Genomic DNA, 14,725 nt, shown 5'->3' on the forward strand with positions numbered 1-14,725 from the left:
TAAAGAGCCATCATCAGTGTGTAAATGAGCAAGCGTGACTGTATTGTTTGTTTGTTTGTTTTGGTGGCCTGTACCAGGAGTGTGACAGTTTCAATGAAGCTTTATTTGAAGACACTGAGGTTTGAATTTCATGTTAATTTTCAACTGTCACAAATTCTTCTTTTGATTTTTTTTCCAATCACTTAGAAATGTGTAAACCATTATTATTAGCTTGGGGATAAACAAAAAGTCAGTGGGCTGAATTTGGCTGGCAGGTCATATTTTGCCCTTTCTTGTGTAACTTCAGGGATTTTTTGTTCAACTTCAGGGATTATTGTCTGCTCGATCTGCTGCTATACCCCCAGCACCCTAGAACAGCACCTGGTTGCCAGTAGGCTCTGGGAGATGTTTCCTGAGTGAGCCAGTGAAGGGATCTATGTGAGTTTTGTAGCCAGCTACTGAAGGGCAGAGAAGTGGGTGAACAGATAAGAGCCGCTACAGTCCTCCTGTCATTTACCAATGTGAACCTGGGAAGGCTCCCCTAAGAAGTGCCGGAAAGAAATGAAATACTGATGATAGAGTTGCAATTTAGCATCTTTATTCTTCCCCTTTAGCTCAACGGTGATCCTGACAAACAGCTTCTACAAGGAGGAGGCAGAAAAGACTGGACTGGGCAGGGGTTCCCTAAGGGCCTAGCCTCCTCCTCCTCCTCCTGTAGGGTTGGGGTTGGGGTTAGAGTCATGATCTGAGCTTGGCATCCCCTGAGGAAGAAGGGAGTGAACCACTCTTCAGCCTGTGGCTATGTTGATGGGAACCGGGAGAGCAGTCCATCTCCCTCCACGTGCACGGGTGGATGCACACTGGGGCCCAGGTGAAGCAGGGCTTGGTCAGTGTCCAGATACATGGCTCTGGCCTGTGGCCCAGTTGGCAAACATGAAACCTAGGCTGATCGCCATGAAGAGGACCCCCAAGACACCAAAACACAGAGCCTGTGGGTGAGAGGGAGAAAAGATGGGGCTGGGTGTGTACCTACACCCAAGCTCCTCCATCCCCTCCAGGGAGTGCTGCATTCATTCCTGATCCTCCTTTTCTGCTCTCTCTCCTTTAAAACCAACCCCTTCCTGTGACTCCTCCTTCCGTCTTCCTAAAATTCTTCAGGGAGTACTCTCCCCCATCTTCCTTGAAAATGTTCCAAACTTCTCCTAATAGTGCTCCTTCCATCTGTCTGAAGAATGCTTCCTCCACACCAGCCCCTTCTTAAGTGCTTGCTGTCTTCTCAAACTCTTCTTGTGCTCTGTCTGCTCAGCCTCTTCCTATGACAATCTTCTTCATTCTTCTAGACCATCTGCCCTCTCTGCTCCAAGCCCCCTCTTGAAAATGTTCCTTCAACCTTTAGCCATCTTTGAATGCTCCCTCTTCAGAATGCTCCCTCTTTCCCCAGCCCTCCCCTGGAATGCTCACCTGGATCTTGGGCCAGGAGTAGAGGGGCTCCACCTCAGAGGGCACAATGCGGAGGTAGAAGATGCTGGGAAGGATGAAAATGAGGCTGGGGGCTGAGGTAGACCCTGAAGGACAAGCAGGAAGGAAAGAAGCAATGTAAGATTGGGGTACAAGGCCCATATTATGTGGGGTCTGGGACTAGGGCTGGGGATACAGACCGATAACCCCAAAGATATCCCGGATGGTTGGCACACAGATGACAAGAACATTGACCAAGACAAGCAGGATCAGTGCTATGGCCACATGGCGTGGCCAGCTGAAGGCCTTGCTTGGAAAAAGTAGCTGCTGCAGAGCCCGGCGGATCTGTGACCAGAGTACAGTAGGATGAGGGTCAGGGCTCAAGCACTGCCTCCCCTTCTATGTATTTATCTGTCTCTAACACCACCCATAGTCTGAGACCCCTGATTTCTCCTCCATCTGACTCTACCTCCATTCTGTCTGACCATCCATCTGTGCCTCCACCTTCTACATGAGCATCCTGCATCCCTTCTGCTTGACAGTCTGTGACCCTTCTGGGTGATCATCCATCTATGCTTCCACTCACTGTCTGAAATCTTGTCCTCCTCTATCCAACTATGTCTGCCTCATCCTTCCTGACCACCCACATGTCCTTCCACCCTGAGGTCCCTGCCCCTCTCTCCTCATCTGATGACTTCCATCTCCCTCCTCTGTCTGCTCAGCCAACCTCTCCATCAGGGAGCCTTGTCCCTCCTACACCTCACTACTTCTGTCTCCATCCTTTATCTGTCCATCCCTGTTTCTTCATCTTGAATATCCATCTACCTATGCCTCTACCCTCTGTCTATTCCTGCTTCCCTCTTCTGTCTAGTCAGACATCTGTGCCTTCTCCCTTGAAACGACAACCCTGTTCTTCTGATTCTTTATACTCTGCCATCCATGTCCCCCTTGTGTCTGACCATCTATTTTAGCCTTCTCTGTCCATCTGACAACTCTATCTTCCCTGTCTGTCCATCCCAGCCTCCTCTATCCATCCATCCATCCACTCCTACCTCCACCCTCCATCCAAACATTCCTGCCTAACGCTCTACCCATCCATCCATGCCCCTCCACCCTGTAGGCCCACTCTTGCCCCCAACATACAGGGAACAGCACAACTGGCACCGTGAGAGTCACAGCGAGCAGCACCGCTAGACGCACACAGAGGATGAGCAGGTCATGCTGGCTGTACATGTGCAGCATCTCCGCCTCCACGCTGCCTGGGACATGGGACACAGGAGATGGGATGTGATTGAAGCACCAGGAAGTGTCCCAGAAACATATATGTGTGCACACACATACACACACACACACACAGACAGTGACAAAATCTCCATGCAGGGTGTGTATAGTCCCTTTGGAAACCGAGGGGTCTGAAAGCATGCAGGGAAAGTGCTGAGGCTCCTGCTTAGTAATCTACCCAGTCCCCACCCTAGCTCTCTACCCAGCCCTGGCCCCAGCCGCACTCACTGTAGAAGGTGAGGTATCCAAAGGTCGCTGTGAGCCCATACATGCAGAACATGGCCCCAATGGACACGTTGGCCACAGCCTGCATTCTGCGCTTGGAGGGCCTGAGGTATAGAGGTCATAGAACTGTCATGTCCAGACCCGTGGACTTGGTCCAGGCCCCTCCAAACCAGCCCCCATCCTCTAGAGTCTTCCCAGAGCTGATGTTCAGCTAGTACACGCTGAGATGCCCATCTCTGCCTCCCCTGTATTAGCCACGCCTCCCTTCTCTATCCATCCCTCTAACCCCATATAACCAACTCTGCCTATCTCTTTGACCATCTCTGTCTCTCTTTTTCATTTGACTGTCACAGCCTCTCCCTCCATTCTGATTATCCACACTGTCCCCCTGATTGATCATTCATACATTCCTCCCATCATCATATCATCCCTGCCCTTCCTTTGCACATCCATATCCCTCTCCATCTGACCTTCTCCATCTCCCCCATCCCATCCACATATGCCACCCCTTCATCTGATCTCAGCCTCTCCATTTGTCCATTCACACTTATACTGGATGTTAAAAGGGTAGAATACTTAAGCCCCAATTAGTGAACAGTCACTGTGTTGCATCCCCCAAGCCCTCCTGGCCACCTCAAACCCCTTCCTTGGCACAATCTGGCCACAATCGAGCTGTACAGTACCAGGACCATGATAGGCATTATGACTATCACCCCACCTGCTGCCCTATCACCCATGCCCACTTGCCTGCCCACTCACCGGCAGAGTTCTGTGTAGATGGGCAGCACTTCAGGGTGGCAGACAAAGGCAAAAGCCATAATGGGCACTGTGTAGAACATCTGGGGGAATGGTCCAAGTACAAGAGATTAGAGTATAAGGGCTCCATCTTCTCCTCCCCACCCCCCCAGCTCCACCATTGCCTTCCACATCAGACGCATGGAAGCCCCTGATGTCCAATACCTGGCTCCACTCTGAGCAGAGTGCAGTGTGGGACAAAACCAGAGGACCTGCGTAGAGTGCAAGGCATAGACATATGCCAGCACACCAACCTGTGAGTCAGCTGTGAACATCTGGGCCTCACAGCTTGTGTTGAGCCCATGGATGGGAAGGCTTGGGGAGCTCTTGCTCTCCACTGCTGTTCCATTGTGGCCTACAGTGCAGCCAAGCTGGAACTTCTTATAGATGACCTGGAGGAGGGAGGGTGGGGAAGTGAGGTCATGGGGAAGGCTATGTCCCAATGCCCCAAACCTTTTCTGTACTTTTGCATGTCCTTCTCCCTCAGACTCACCGAAATGAGGAAAAACAGCATACAGGTCAGAGAGAGACCACTGGTATACCCCAGGTAGCCTGCAAGGGGCAATATACAGAGTCTCAGAAATCAAGGGAACCCCCCCAAGCAAATATCAACCCCCTAGTCTGACCTTAAATTCAAGGCCCCTTCACCCCAATTTTGCCACACTTTGCACAAACTTCCACCTGGACCAGCCCCCCAACACTTGACAAACTCCTATTCATCTGTTAAAACCCACATGAAACAAGCTCTCCCCTGGTATTCCACAGCCCTTGAAAATTGAGATTCTTTGAATCTGGCTCCCCTTCTCTAACTCCACCATCCAAATGACCAAGGCAGGAAGCCTCTTACCCAAGTGTCTCATGAGGGCCAGTGGCAGGATGATTAAAACACTGACAATGATGATAAGGAGGTTTCCCTTCAAGAACCAGTCCCTAAGGAGACAGGCAAACATAATGACTAACTGCCTACCAAAGAAAACTGTCAAGCAGACACTCATAGAAGACAGCCAGACAGGTTTCTGCACACAGTCAGGAGAGATGAGCTGACCCCTACAGGTGGTTACAGGGACAAATGGCACAACAGGAATGACAGAAACAGCCAGACAGATTATCAGACTATCAGCCACACACTGTCAGAGGGATATAGCTGGGAACACACACATAGCTGGACAAACTGTGTCATCAGACCTCAAGTGGACATACAGTCAGATGGGCAAACAACAGCCCACAACAGCCAGATTCACAGTGTCCAACACAAGGTACCAGACACAGAGTGAATCATGACCCTGGTATGTCTAACAGGTAGAACAACAGTCTGATGATCTCTTGATGATCTGCAGACTCGACAAAAAGTCAGAAACACATATGTGTGATTGTTTGAACAACTCAAGGTTTGTTGAGCACTTGAAAGTAGTTGAGCCGATTTGGCCAGAGTCAAAGATGGAAACTGAGACAGAATTAGCCAGCTGCCCATGCTGTTGGAACCAAGCTCAAAGAAAGAGAGGGATCTGTACAGATATTGGAGGGAGGTGTCCAGGCAGGATAGTCTGTTAATACAGAATTGGCTGAACAATTGTTCATTTCCTCAAAGAATTTTATTAAATAGTGCTTAATATGTTCTGGGCATTCACATATTCTCTTCCTACTAGACACACAGTTACAAACCAACAAAGCACCACTGGTCATATATGCAGTGGGAGCTAATTATAATAATGAGACACATCTAGTCACATAGACTGTTAGCTACCTGAATGGCTTCAGGATCAAACCAAAGATCTAAGAGGATACCCAGAATCAGCTATCATAAACAAACAACTGAAAAGATTCAGCCAACAGACAGATGCAGAATTAAACACACAATTGGCTGGATATATACTCAGAACAGGCAAACATACATGGTTGGAACCATAATACAGAAAACATATATACTCACAGTTGAGGCTCACACACAAACAGCCAGAAAGAATTTGCCAGAACAATGGTAACCACGTTAAACACAGAGAGTTAAACACAAATCATTTATACATTGGAGTAGGAAACAGCAACCCACTCCAGTATTCTCGCCTGGAAAATTCCACAAACAGAAGAGCCCGAATAAGCTACAGTCCACGAGGTCACAGAGTCCAACACGACTGAGTGACTGAGCAGGCACATGTATACATAGCTGGTGCCATGGTACACTGCACAAACACGTGCACGTACTCTGCTGGAGTCAGTGACCATACACTTATACCTAGACAGATTCAGCCAGGCCTAATGGACCCAGAATCAAACTGAATCCACCGGCCAGAGAAAGTCGGAGTAAGCAAATGTCAAACACACATGGCTGGAGTCACAGCACACAGGACACAGCTGTAGTCAGCTAGCATACAGATGGCCAGAGAATCTGCCAGTGCAAGAGTCACAGAATCAAACCCATGGACAGGATTTAGGTCTACTGGATAGGCGTAGCCACAGGGTCAACATGAGAGTACACTGGACACATGGAGTCAGCCAGAACAGTCACAAAAATCAACATGTGGTGTTACTGGACTCCACTAGCCAGAGCAATCACACATACTGCTAGCATCACAGTACACAGGAATCGCAGTCTGCCCAAACTGGCCTGCCCAACAGCCTCAAAAATAGAAGACCTGGGAGTCAGCCGGACATAGAGTTGAAGCTAGCAGCCAGACCCCACAGGCAGAATCAGTGGCCTGTGGGTCAGAGCCAAGGGGTGTTGCACACTCACCCCTCAGGGTCCATGTCCAGGAAAGTGGCGATAACCAGGGGAAGTTCGGATTTGATGATGAACAGGTAACTGGACATGGCTGGTGCAGGTGGGGGCAGGTGTAAGCAGAAGCATTCCCCTCATCTCCCTCCCACCCCAGCCTGGGGAAGCCCACCTCAGCCCACCCTCTTCCCCCAAGCTGACCCCCACCTCTCAGAGTGCTCACCCCCAACATTGTGCAGACAGATGACCGCCGCCACCACTACTTTCCCCGCAGGCCCCAGCGCCCTCTGTCCCAGCTGTTCATAGGCTCGGATGCCTGGAGGGGAGGGGACCAGAAAGGGACAGGTTGTGGGTCCAGGAGGCCAGGCCAGGGGTGGGAGAACCTCCCAGGGCCAGAGCCTGGGAGCTAGGGAGCTGGGGCTTGGGCTGATTGGGTCTCATTGCTCGGAGCTGAAGGTGAGGGTTAGGCAGTTAGGATTGGGCTTGGGACTGGAGTCTGGCAGGTAGGATCTGTGGCCAGGGAGAAGGTTGGGGGCCAGATGTAGGTAGTGGGGGTCCTGGGGGTCCTACCATGGCTTCACTCCACTGAAGCCATGGTAGGAATGAAGTCTGAGATCCGGGGCTGTGGCAGCTTGGGAGCTGGGGGAGGGTAGTCTTGGGTTGTGGGGCTGGCTTCCTTGCTAAGTAAGCTGGAGACTGAGGGTGGAGTGGAGTGGTCTGGGAGTAGGGAGGGTCTGAGCAATAGGCTTTGATGGTCAGACTGAGGGCTGAGGATTGGGGCTTGGGAATCTGGGAGCCCAGATAAAGTATGAGACCCAGGGTACAGTCTGGGGTCTGGAGCCCAGAGACTTGAGTGTGGTGTCTGGGGTTCTGGATCCAAGTTCTGAGGGGCCGGTCTTGGGTCTGGAGGCCAAGGTCTAGGTGAGCTCTGGGTCTCACCTACAACACCAGCACAGGTCAGCAGGAGATGGATGGAGTACGAAGACAGAAGAGCGATGCACAGCAACAAAGCCCTATGGCAGATGGCACTGCTCGGACTTGGCCTCCAGGCCTCCCGGCTGGCCCCACAACACCCAGCCCCCACCCCAGACTGCCTAGGACTCACAGGAAGAGGAGGATCCCCGTGTGGGCCATGGCATAGGCCAGCCCCAGGATGCCGCTGCCCATGATGGCGTTGCTGAGGTTGAACACTGACATTCCAAACGATGTCTTCCCCTCGAACTGCTGGTAAGGGGCAAGGCCCAGGGAACATGGGGAGGGGACCAGGTAAGGAGACTAGGGACGGAGACCAGTGCTGGGGCCTTGGGAAAGGCTAGGGAAGAAGTGATGGGGGCAGGGAGAAACCCAGGAAGGGCCATCAGAAGGAAAATAATTTGAATATGGGAAGAAGCTGGGAAAGGGAGAGCAAGGAAGGGAGAATCTAGAGGGGAGCAGCTGGAAGTAGAGAGGAACAGGGGAGTGTGGGGCAGAGACCAGAGGCAAAACAGCAGAAGGGAAGAGCCGGGGAAGAGGGAGCAGTAGGGGAGAGGCTGAGCTGGGCAAGATACAACTGGGATGGGTCCTGTGGGGTCACTCACATCCATGAACTGGGCCGGTTTCCTCCCAGGAGAAGGACTATGGCTGGGCAGGAAGCCCTCATGCTCCTGCCTGCAGGTAGAATAGGCAGAGAAATTAAGGAGGTGATGAGAAGGTAATTCGGACCTCTGACCTTGACCCATTGGGCCCCCGACTCACTCCACAGCATTCCCAGGGAGGGCTCCGTTCATCTTTGGATCCTGCAGTTCCATCCTGTGGGCAGAGAAATGGGGTGGGGTGGTCAGTTATGGAGCAGGGTGGCTTGCAAAGTGGGGCGACCTAGATGAAGGGGACTGAGGCTCTGATGGCAATGGACAGATACAGAAACAGAAACACAGATGAGGCGAGGGGAACAGGGACAGAGGGATGAGAGAGACAGGAAGGAAAGTGGAGAGGATTGGAGACAAGAGGGAGAGGCCGAGGGAGAAAGAGAAGGGAGAGAGACAGAAGGGAATCAGAGAGGGAGAGACGCCAACAGTTTACTCATTGAGACACGGAAAAAAAAGAAGGCAACTAGAGATAAAGGGGTAGGGACAGAGACAGAATGAGAGATACTGACCCCTCAGCAGACGAGATGGCCATCTGGAGTGGGGACAGCCTCTCCTCTCAGACCCCAGACTCACTCTCTCTTACTCTCGGTTTCTCTCCTTCCCCGGTCCCCTGAGCACCTCCCCCTTCCCTCCACCCTCACCGTGTGGTTAGGCCTCTCACTCCTTACAGGGACACGTGTCGACCCGACTGCCCCACCCCTCCTAACGCCCCCTACCCCCCTCCTCCCCGCCTGGGCCGCCAGCCTGAGCAAGAGCTGATGCAACCTGTTGAAGGGGCTGGGGATGGGGTGGGGGGCAGGCTCGGCGACCCCAGCCCCGCCGGGGACAGGACACGGCAAATTGCTCTCTGCCACAACTCTGAATATCCTCGATAGAGCCCAAAGGCAATTCTCCAAACTGAACCCCTTTCCAGGGATAGAAGTGACCCCGGGATTCCCATTTAATTCCCCTCCTAGGGACTACAGAGGTATTCTCCAGGACCTTTGTCAAGTCTTATATACCCCTATTTTAGTAGAAGTCACTTTAGAGACACTTCCAGGCTTGAGATTGTTTCTGGACTTGCGGTGTCTCAGGAACCTCGCCTGAGCCCTAATTTCCCCTCATGAGGAGAAGAGGTCCCTCAGACAGTCATCAAAAGCCCACTCCCAGTGCCTGATGTACTTCCTGGGGTGGGGTGTCTCTGCAATCCCCATGCAAGCTTGGAGTCCCCCTTTTCTGGACAGAGTGTCTCTAAAGAAACCCCCAGCCCTGAACTCACTTCCTGGGAATGCCGTATCTCAGAAAACCCCATTCAAGGTCCCCATCATCACTAAAACTGCTTCCAGGAAACCCCCTACCCAAGCCCTGAATCCCCTCCGTGGGTCAGGGAAGGCTCTCAAGGAGCCCCATCGTCAAGTGTGAGCACCATTTCAAGACTCCCACCCACTCCTGGATTCATTTCCTGGGATCTGGGTACCAAAAGGACCCCCCTCCCATTTAATTCCTCACTAGGACTAAAAAAATCTCCAGGGAACCCCTGAGCCCCCTCCCGGGACCCCTGTTCGTGCCTTGGCATCTCAGGAGCCCCCTCGATGGCCAGCACCCCCTCCTCACCTCCCTGCTCCTCTCAGCTCTTGAAGCGGCAACTCAGAACTGGGGCTCTGGGACCCCGCCACCGGGCGGCAGGGCTCCCACTCAGCCAGACCCTGCCTTCGCCTGCCCTCTGACCAATCAACACCTCGGGTTTTGTCGGTGGCTAATCAGCACTGCCAGTGCTCCATCTGCCCCGCGGTTTGTTGTTTTTTTTTTTTCCCTGTAGAGTTTTAAGTTTAATTCAGTTTCCCTCTTCTTGTTCTGGGTGGGGGAACGAGAGGGGTTGCCTCCCTTCATCTGAACCCTCGTTGAAGTAAACAGAGGTTTCCCGGGCAGGCGGTGGAGATGGACTGAAAGATCAAAGGAACAGACCTACATCTAGAGAGAGGAAAAGACAGACAGAGGGAACTGACTCAGGTCAGACACACGGCAGAATGGAATGGATGGCAGGAGGAGAGACAGAGATAGGAAGAGAAATGATCTCAAATAGAGACGAGCAGGCAGAAGAAACAGCACAAGGACAGAAAACAGGAAGGGATAGAAAGACACGGGGAGTGTGAGGGAGTGATAGGCAGCTGGGCAGTAAGGGGAGAAAGACTCAGAAACGGTGGGCAGGGAGAGGCGCATGCAAGCTCCTGGACAAATGCAGATGGACAGGTGGACACAGCCAGACACATCCACAAACATAGATTAGGAACAGACACACTGGCCCAAAGGGACAGAGCAAGTGGCTGAGGCTGAGAGACACAGATGGGGGCAGGTGGCAACAGGCAGAGAAAGTCAGATTCAGGCAGAAGAACAGACAGATGTGAGGACAGCAGTGGGACAGGTGCAGGGAGAGACACAGCCAGGCCACCATAGGCTGACCTCAGACAGACAGCCCAATGGAGAAAGGACCCTAGATCTTGGGGGGGTCCCCAGAGGGAGGCAAGGAGGGAATTTGTAGTTGGGTGGAGAGTGTGGATACACGCTGTCTGTAAATTGGGCACGCCCTGAATTCCTGGACCCCAGCCTAGGCGTTGGGTGGAGCCTGTCCATGCCCTAACTGAGGAGCCCCACTGTCTGTCTGTCTCTCTTAAATAGGGGTCTGTGTGTTGACTCCATTCGGGCATGTGACAAGCATGTCTGTTTCAGGCGAAGCATGTGTCTCCTGCAGGAAGTCAGGAGCGTATACATGGGATCCGGGCCCCACTTGACTGGGCTGCTTGAGGCCCAGGTGAACAAGAAGCCTCTGTCCTGGCCCCTCCACCCACCTGCCCGCCCCCCACAGGGAGCACAGAATTCCCGGAAAGGCCAGGGGCTGGCTAGGGCTTCAAAGCTAGCCTGGAGGCTTCCACCCCACTGGCAGTGGGAGGAGGGTGAGGGATGGGGCGTTTCCTTCCCCTTAGCAGGAGAGGGACTCTCGAACACTCAGGGATCACAGCCCCATCCAGGGGCTTAGAGATGGAGGCAGACTCACCACCACCCACAGAGGTACACAAACTCCTGTGTAGACTCACAGCCACATACAGAGAATACAGGCTGACTGATTCGAACACACACAGACTGCACATGGAGAGCCAAGGCGATGGGACAGCTGTGCAGAGGGACTTAGTCTTATAAGTATCGTCATCCACAGCCTCAGTGCTGCACACGGAGATAACAGACAGATACAGGAATAGGCTCTCACTGCTTTACTGCTACTGCAGACTCACAGATATCATCGTCACCCACAGACTCGTGGCCACTTGAAAGAGAACCAATGGGCAAATCACACACAGACTCACAGCCACACACAGAGCCAGAGCACACAGACAAATACAATTCCACACAACCAACAACATTATACACAGTCCCAGCACCTCCCACACACATGATTGCAGGTTCAGACGACCCTGGAGGCCAACATTCAGGTTCAGCCTCTATAGTGATACTTCTGTGCATGTGAACTTGTGTATGAACTGTGACCACATACAGCTGTGGTCACAGAGAGAGGTACGCACAGCCAGACACGATTGTAGAGACAGAGAAGCCGTAGTCACAGATACATGCACAACTGCACTCAGGAAAACAGGTGGACACAGCTGTGTATACACAACTATTTACACAAATTAAGTCAGGGAAGATGTGCACGGAGAACACACATATAGGCACACAAACGGAAGAAACAGGGATGCAGAAAGTACATTTACTATCATTACAAAGAGGAAATCCAGAAAATACACCTAAAACTTTTTGAAGAAGAAACAAAGGAGCATTTGCTTGCACCAAAGGAAATATCCTTAGGACACACAATCCAGTATTCTTGCCTGGAGAATCCTCATGGACAGAGGAGCCTGACGAGCTACAGTCCATGGGGTTGCAAAGAGTTGGACACGACTGATTGACTAAGCACACATAGGGCATACACACCTACAGTCACTCACGAGTAGAGACACAAACATGGTGATAGAGAAGAAAGACACACAGACATCAGAGACAGACACACAGAGAAGAGACAGACTTCTCACCCATGAGCATTACAAAGGAGACACAGAAGCACTCAGAGAACACACACACAGCCCCATAGAGATGACTGCACAAGCAGACGGGACCAACAGACAGTTGCCAAAAAGGAAATACAAGTTGGATAGGCAACCGTGGACACAAGACACAACCAGGCAAGTAACATACTAAGACACATGTGGAGCTCACATACATGTGTTTGTGGCTGGGACCATGTATAGGCAGCTGAGATACCCTCAGGTATTCACACACATGCATGCGTGCATGTGCACACACACACTACTCCCGTCTGTCCGGGCCTACTGTGTCTCTAGTCTCCTCTTCTCCCCAAGAGCCATTACACACCTGTGCCCCAGGCCAGCCAGGGAAAGAGACACCTGTCAGCTGAGACCTTGGCCCAAATGACTAGGGGGCGGGGGGATGGGGACTGGCTAGGCCGGTGTCTAGATTTCAAGAAAAGTTTGAAGTATCCCATCCAAAGAACTGGTGAAACTAGGACAAAAAACAGATGCCCTCACCCATTACCACCCAGCAGCAGCTTCCTACTCTGATCATTGTCCTCCCCTTCCAGGGCCACCCAGGCCTTTAAACATTGCCCAGCACAGGGCCACCCGGGTACATGTCAGGAGGTCGATAAATGTTTCTTATCAAGTGTCATATCATCATCATTATTATTTTCATTTCTGCCTAGTGAACTCTTCTAGGGGAGGAGTAAGCCCTCATCCAGCTCTACACCCCATCGCTCAGCTAAGTTTCAGGGCACTGCAAATAGCAGGTGTTCTACATATGCTGGTAGGAGGAAAAACAAAGGGAAAGTGAAATCTGGCTGCAGAAGCAGGCTGCTTTAGAAGGAACAGATGTCTTTATGCTTTACTGAGGCCTCGAGGCTGTGCCAGGGATAAGAACGCGGTATTCGTTCATCAAATTAGGGCCCATTCTAGGGGTCATTTAAGGCTTTCGTTGGTTCAGTAAAGCAGACCCTCATGTGACATTTGGGATTGCTATCGAATCTATTAAAAGTTGGTTTAAGTTCTTGTCAGTTCTTCTAAGCAGAACCCCGGCTTTTCATTAAATCACTACACAGCAGCCTTCAGGGGAGGGAACCATGGAGCAAAGCAGTTAATAGCTTGAGTTTTCACAGCTCTGCCACTTAGGAGCTGAGTGGCCAGGAGCAAGTCTCAAAATCTCACTGTCAAGCTTCCCACGGGGCTGCTGCTGCTGCTGCTAAGTCACTTCAGTCGTGTCCGACTCTGTGCGACCCCAAGGACAGCAGCCCACCAGGCTCCACCGTCCCTGGGATTCTCCAGGCAAGAACACTGGAGTGGGTTGCCATTTCCTTCTCCAATGCATGAAAGTGAAAAGTGAAAGTGAAGCCGCTCAGTCGTGTCCGACTCTAAGCGACCCCATGGACTGTGGCCTACCAGGCTCCTCCTATGGGATTTTCCAGGCAAGAGTACTGGAGTGGGTTGCCATTGCCTTCTCACGGGGCTAAGTACTGCCTAACTCAGGGCCATGGAGAACACTGAAGGAATTAGTACAGGTAAAGCACTAAGAACAATGCTTGACATAGAGTAATTGCTCAATAACATCTTTGTGAAAGGAATTAATGAACTCTTCTCATCCAGTGAAAGCAGTCCCCCACTGAGCTGGATTTAGGATTCTAATCTCTCCTTTCAGGCAGGCTATCCATGGACAACTTTTCTGTCCCTCAAAGCAGCCCCTGGACAGCAAGACTTCTTGAGTCAGTGTCTGGTCCGCTGAGCCTGGACACCCCCCCGCCCTGCATTTCCCTCACGTGGTAAGATGCCCTCCGGCACAGGGCTGGCCTGGCAGCTCCCCTCTCTGACCTTTCTGGAGGCTGAGGGGAGGACAACTTTACACTCAGTGGGGTGCTGGGTGGGAGTTGCAGGCGGACACCTCACTCCGGGAAGAGCCTGGAGAGTTCAGAGCTTGGCTCCTGTCCCCCAATCCCCCCAGCCCCGCTGGAGGAAGCAAGTTTCTTTGCAAAAAGTTAAACATCCTCTTTGTGAGAGGCAAGAAAACAGGACGTGGGAAGCGTCCCACAGGGTGAACCTGGGCCCCCAATGCCTGGCACCTCCTCCTCTCTGTTGAGCAGCGCCTGGTGGCTTGAACCCTTGCTTTCTCACACATGCTAACCTCTGAAGGGGGGCCATGTTCCCACTGCCCCCCACAATGCCCTTGAACTCCAGTGACAAACTCTGGCTTCCTCCCTGGCTCTCCAGGGTCTGTGTCTGGCTGTCTACACCTCCTCCCAGGGCCCCACATAAACGCAGAGCACACCACTAGGGAAAAAGTGAAGGGACAAAGCAATAAAAGGGTGAATTCAACAAACATCTATTGAATACCAACTGTGTGCCGAGCCCTATTCTAGGCGCCAGGGAGGCAACAGTAAACAAAACAAAAGAAATCCCTGCCTAGCAATGCTCACATTTCTAAGGAATGATGAATTGGTTGTTTAGTTCTTTGGATACTCTCCAAGCTCATTCCCACCTCAGGGTCTTTGCACTTGGCGTTCCCTCTGCCTGGAATGCTCTTCCTCCAAATATTCGTTCCGGCTCAGCTCAAATGTCACCTC

At 51.9% G+C, this 14,725-nt stretch overlaps 1 protein-coding gene across 5 annotated transcripts; it reads right to left on the reverse strand.

The window, feature by feature from the left end:
- Positions 1-560: 560 nt before the first annotated feature.
- SLC38A5 (solute carrier family 38 member 5) lies at positions 561-9,767 on the reverse strand. Of its 5 annotated transcripts, none has more exons than XM_070366655.1 (16): positions 9,667-9,767; positions 8,183-8,236; positions 8,026-8,095; positions 7,554-7,669; positions 7,388-7,461; positions 6,672-6,764; positions 6,467-6,545; positions 4,586-4,668; positions 4,232-4,290; positions 3,993-4,130; positions 3,703-3,782; positions 2,947-3,047; positions 2,581-2,696; positions 1,638-1,782; positions 1,441-1,544; positions 561-968 (listed from the first exon to the last, which is right to left on the reverse strand). In XM_070366655.1, the coding sequence occupies exons 2-16, from the start codon at positions 8,233-8,235 to the stop codon at positions 867-869; spliced, it is 1,413 nt and encodes a 470-aa protein (XP_070222756.1). In that variant the 5' UTR covers position 8,236; positions 9,667-9,767; the 3' UTR covers positions 561-866. The 5 variants fall into 5 exon arrangements, with proteins under 5 accessions (XP_070222756.1, XP_070222755.1, XP_014334191.1 ...); XM_070366654.1 differs by having other exon boundaries at positions 7,554-7,672; XM_014478705.2 differs by lacking the exon at positions 9,667-9,767 and adding an exon at positions 8,583-8,675.
- Between the last annotated feature and the right edge of the window lie 4,958 nt (positions 9,768-14,725).

The sequence above is a fragment of the Bos mutus genome, chromosome X (assembly GCF_027580195.1).
Source record: "Bos mutus isolate GX-2022 chromosome X, NWIPB_WYAK_1.1, whole genome shotgun sequence".
Taxonomy (NCBI): Eukaryota; Metazoa; Chordata; class Mammalia; order Artiodactyla; family Bovidae; genus Bos; species Bos mutus.

Bases quoted from the DNA above. Each gene is read 5' to 3' on its own strand.
- SLC38A5 (XM_014478704.2), bottom strand. From the start codon at position 8,605: ATGGCCATCTCGTCTGCTGAGGG. The intron at 8,237-8,582 runs GTCAGTATCTCT...CTCTGCCCACAG, and splicing joins GCCATCTCGTCTGCTGAGGG to GATGGAACTGCAGGATCCAA. The intron at 4,291-4,585 runs GTAAGAGGCTTC...TGCCCCTTGCAG, and splicing joins GGCCCTCATGAGACACTTGG to GCTACCTGGGGTATACCAGT.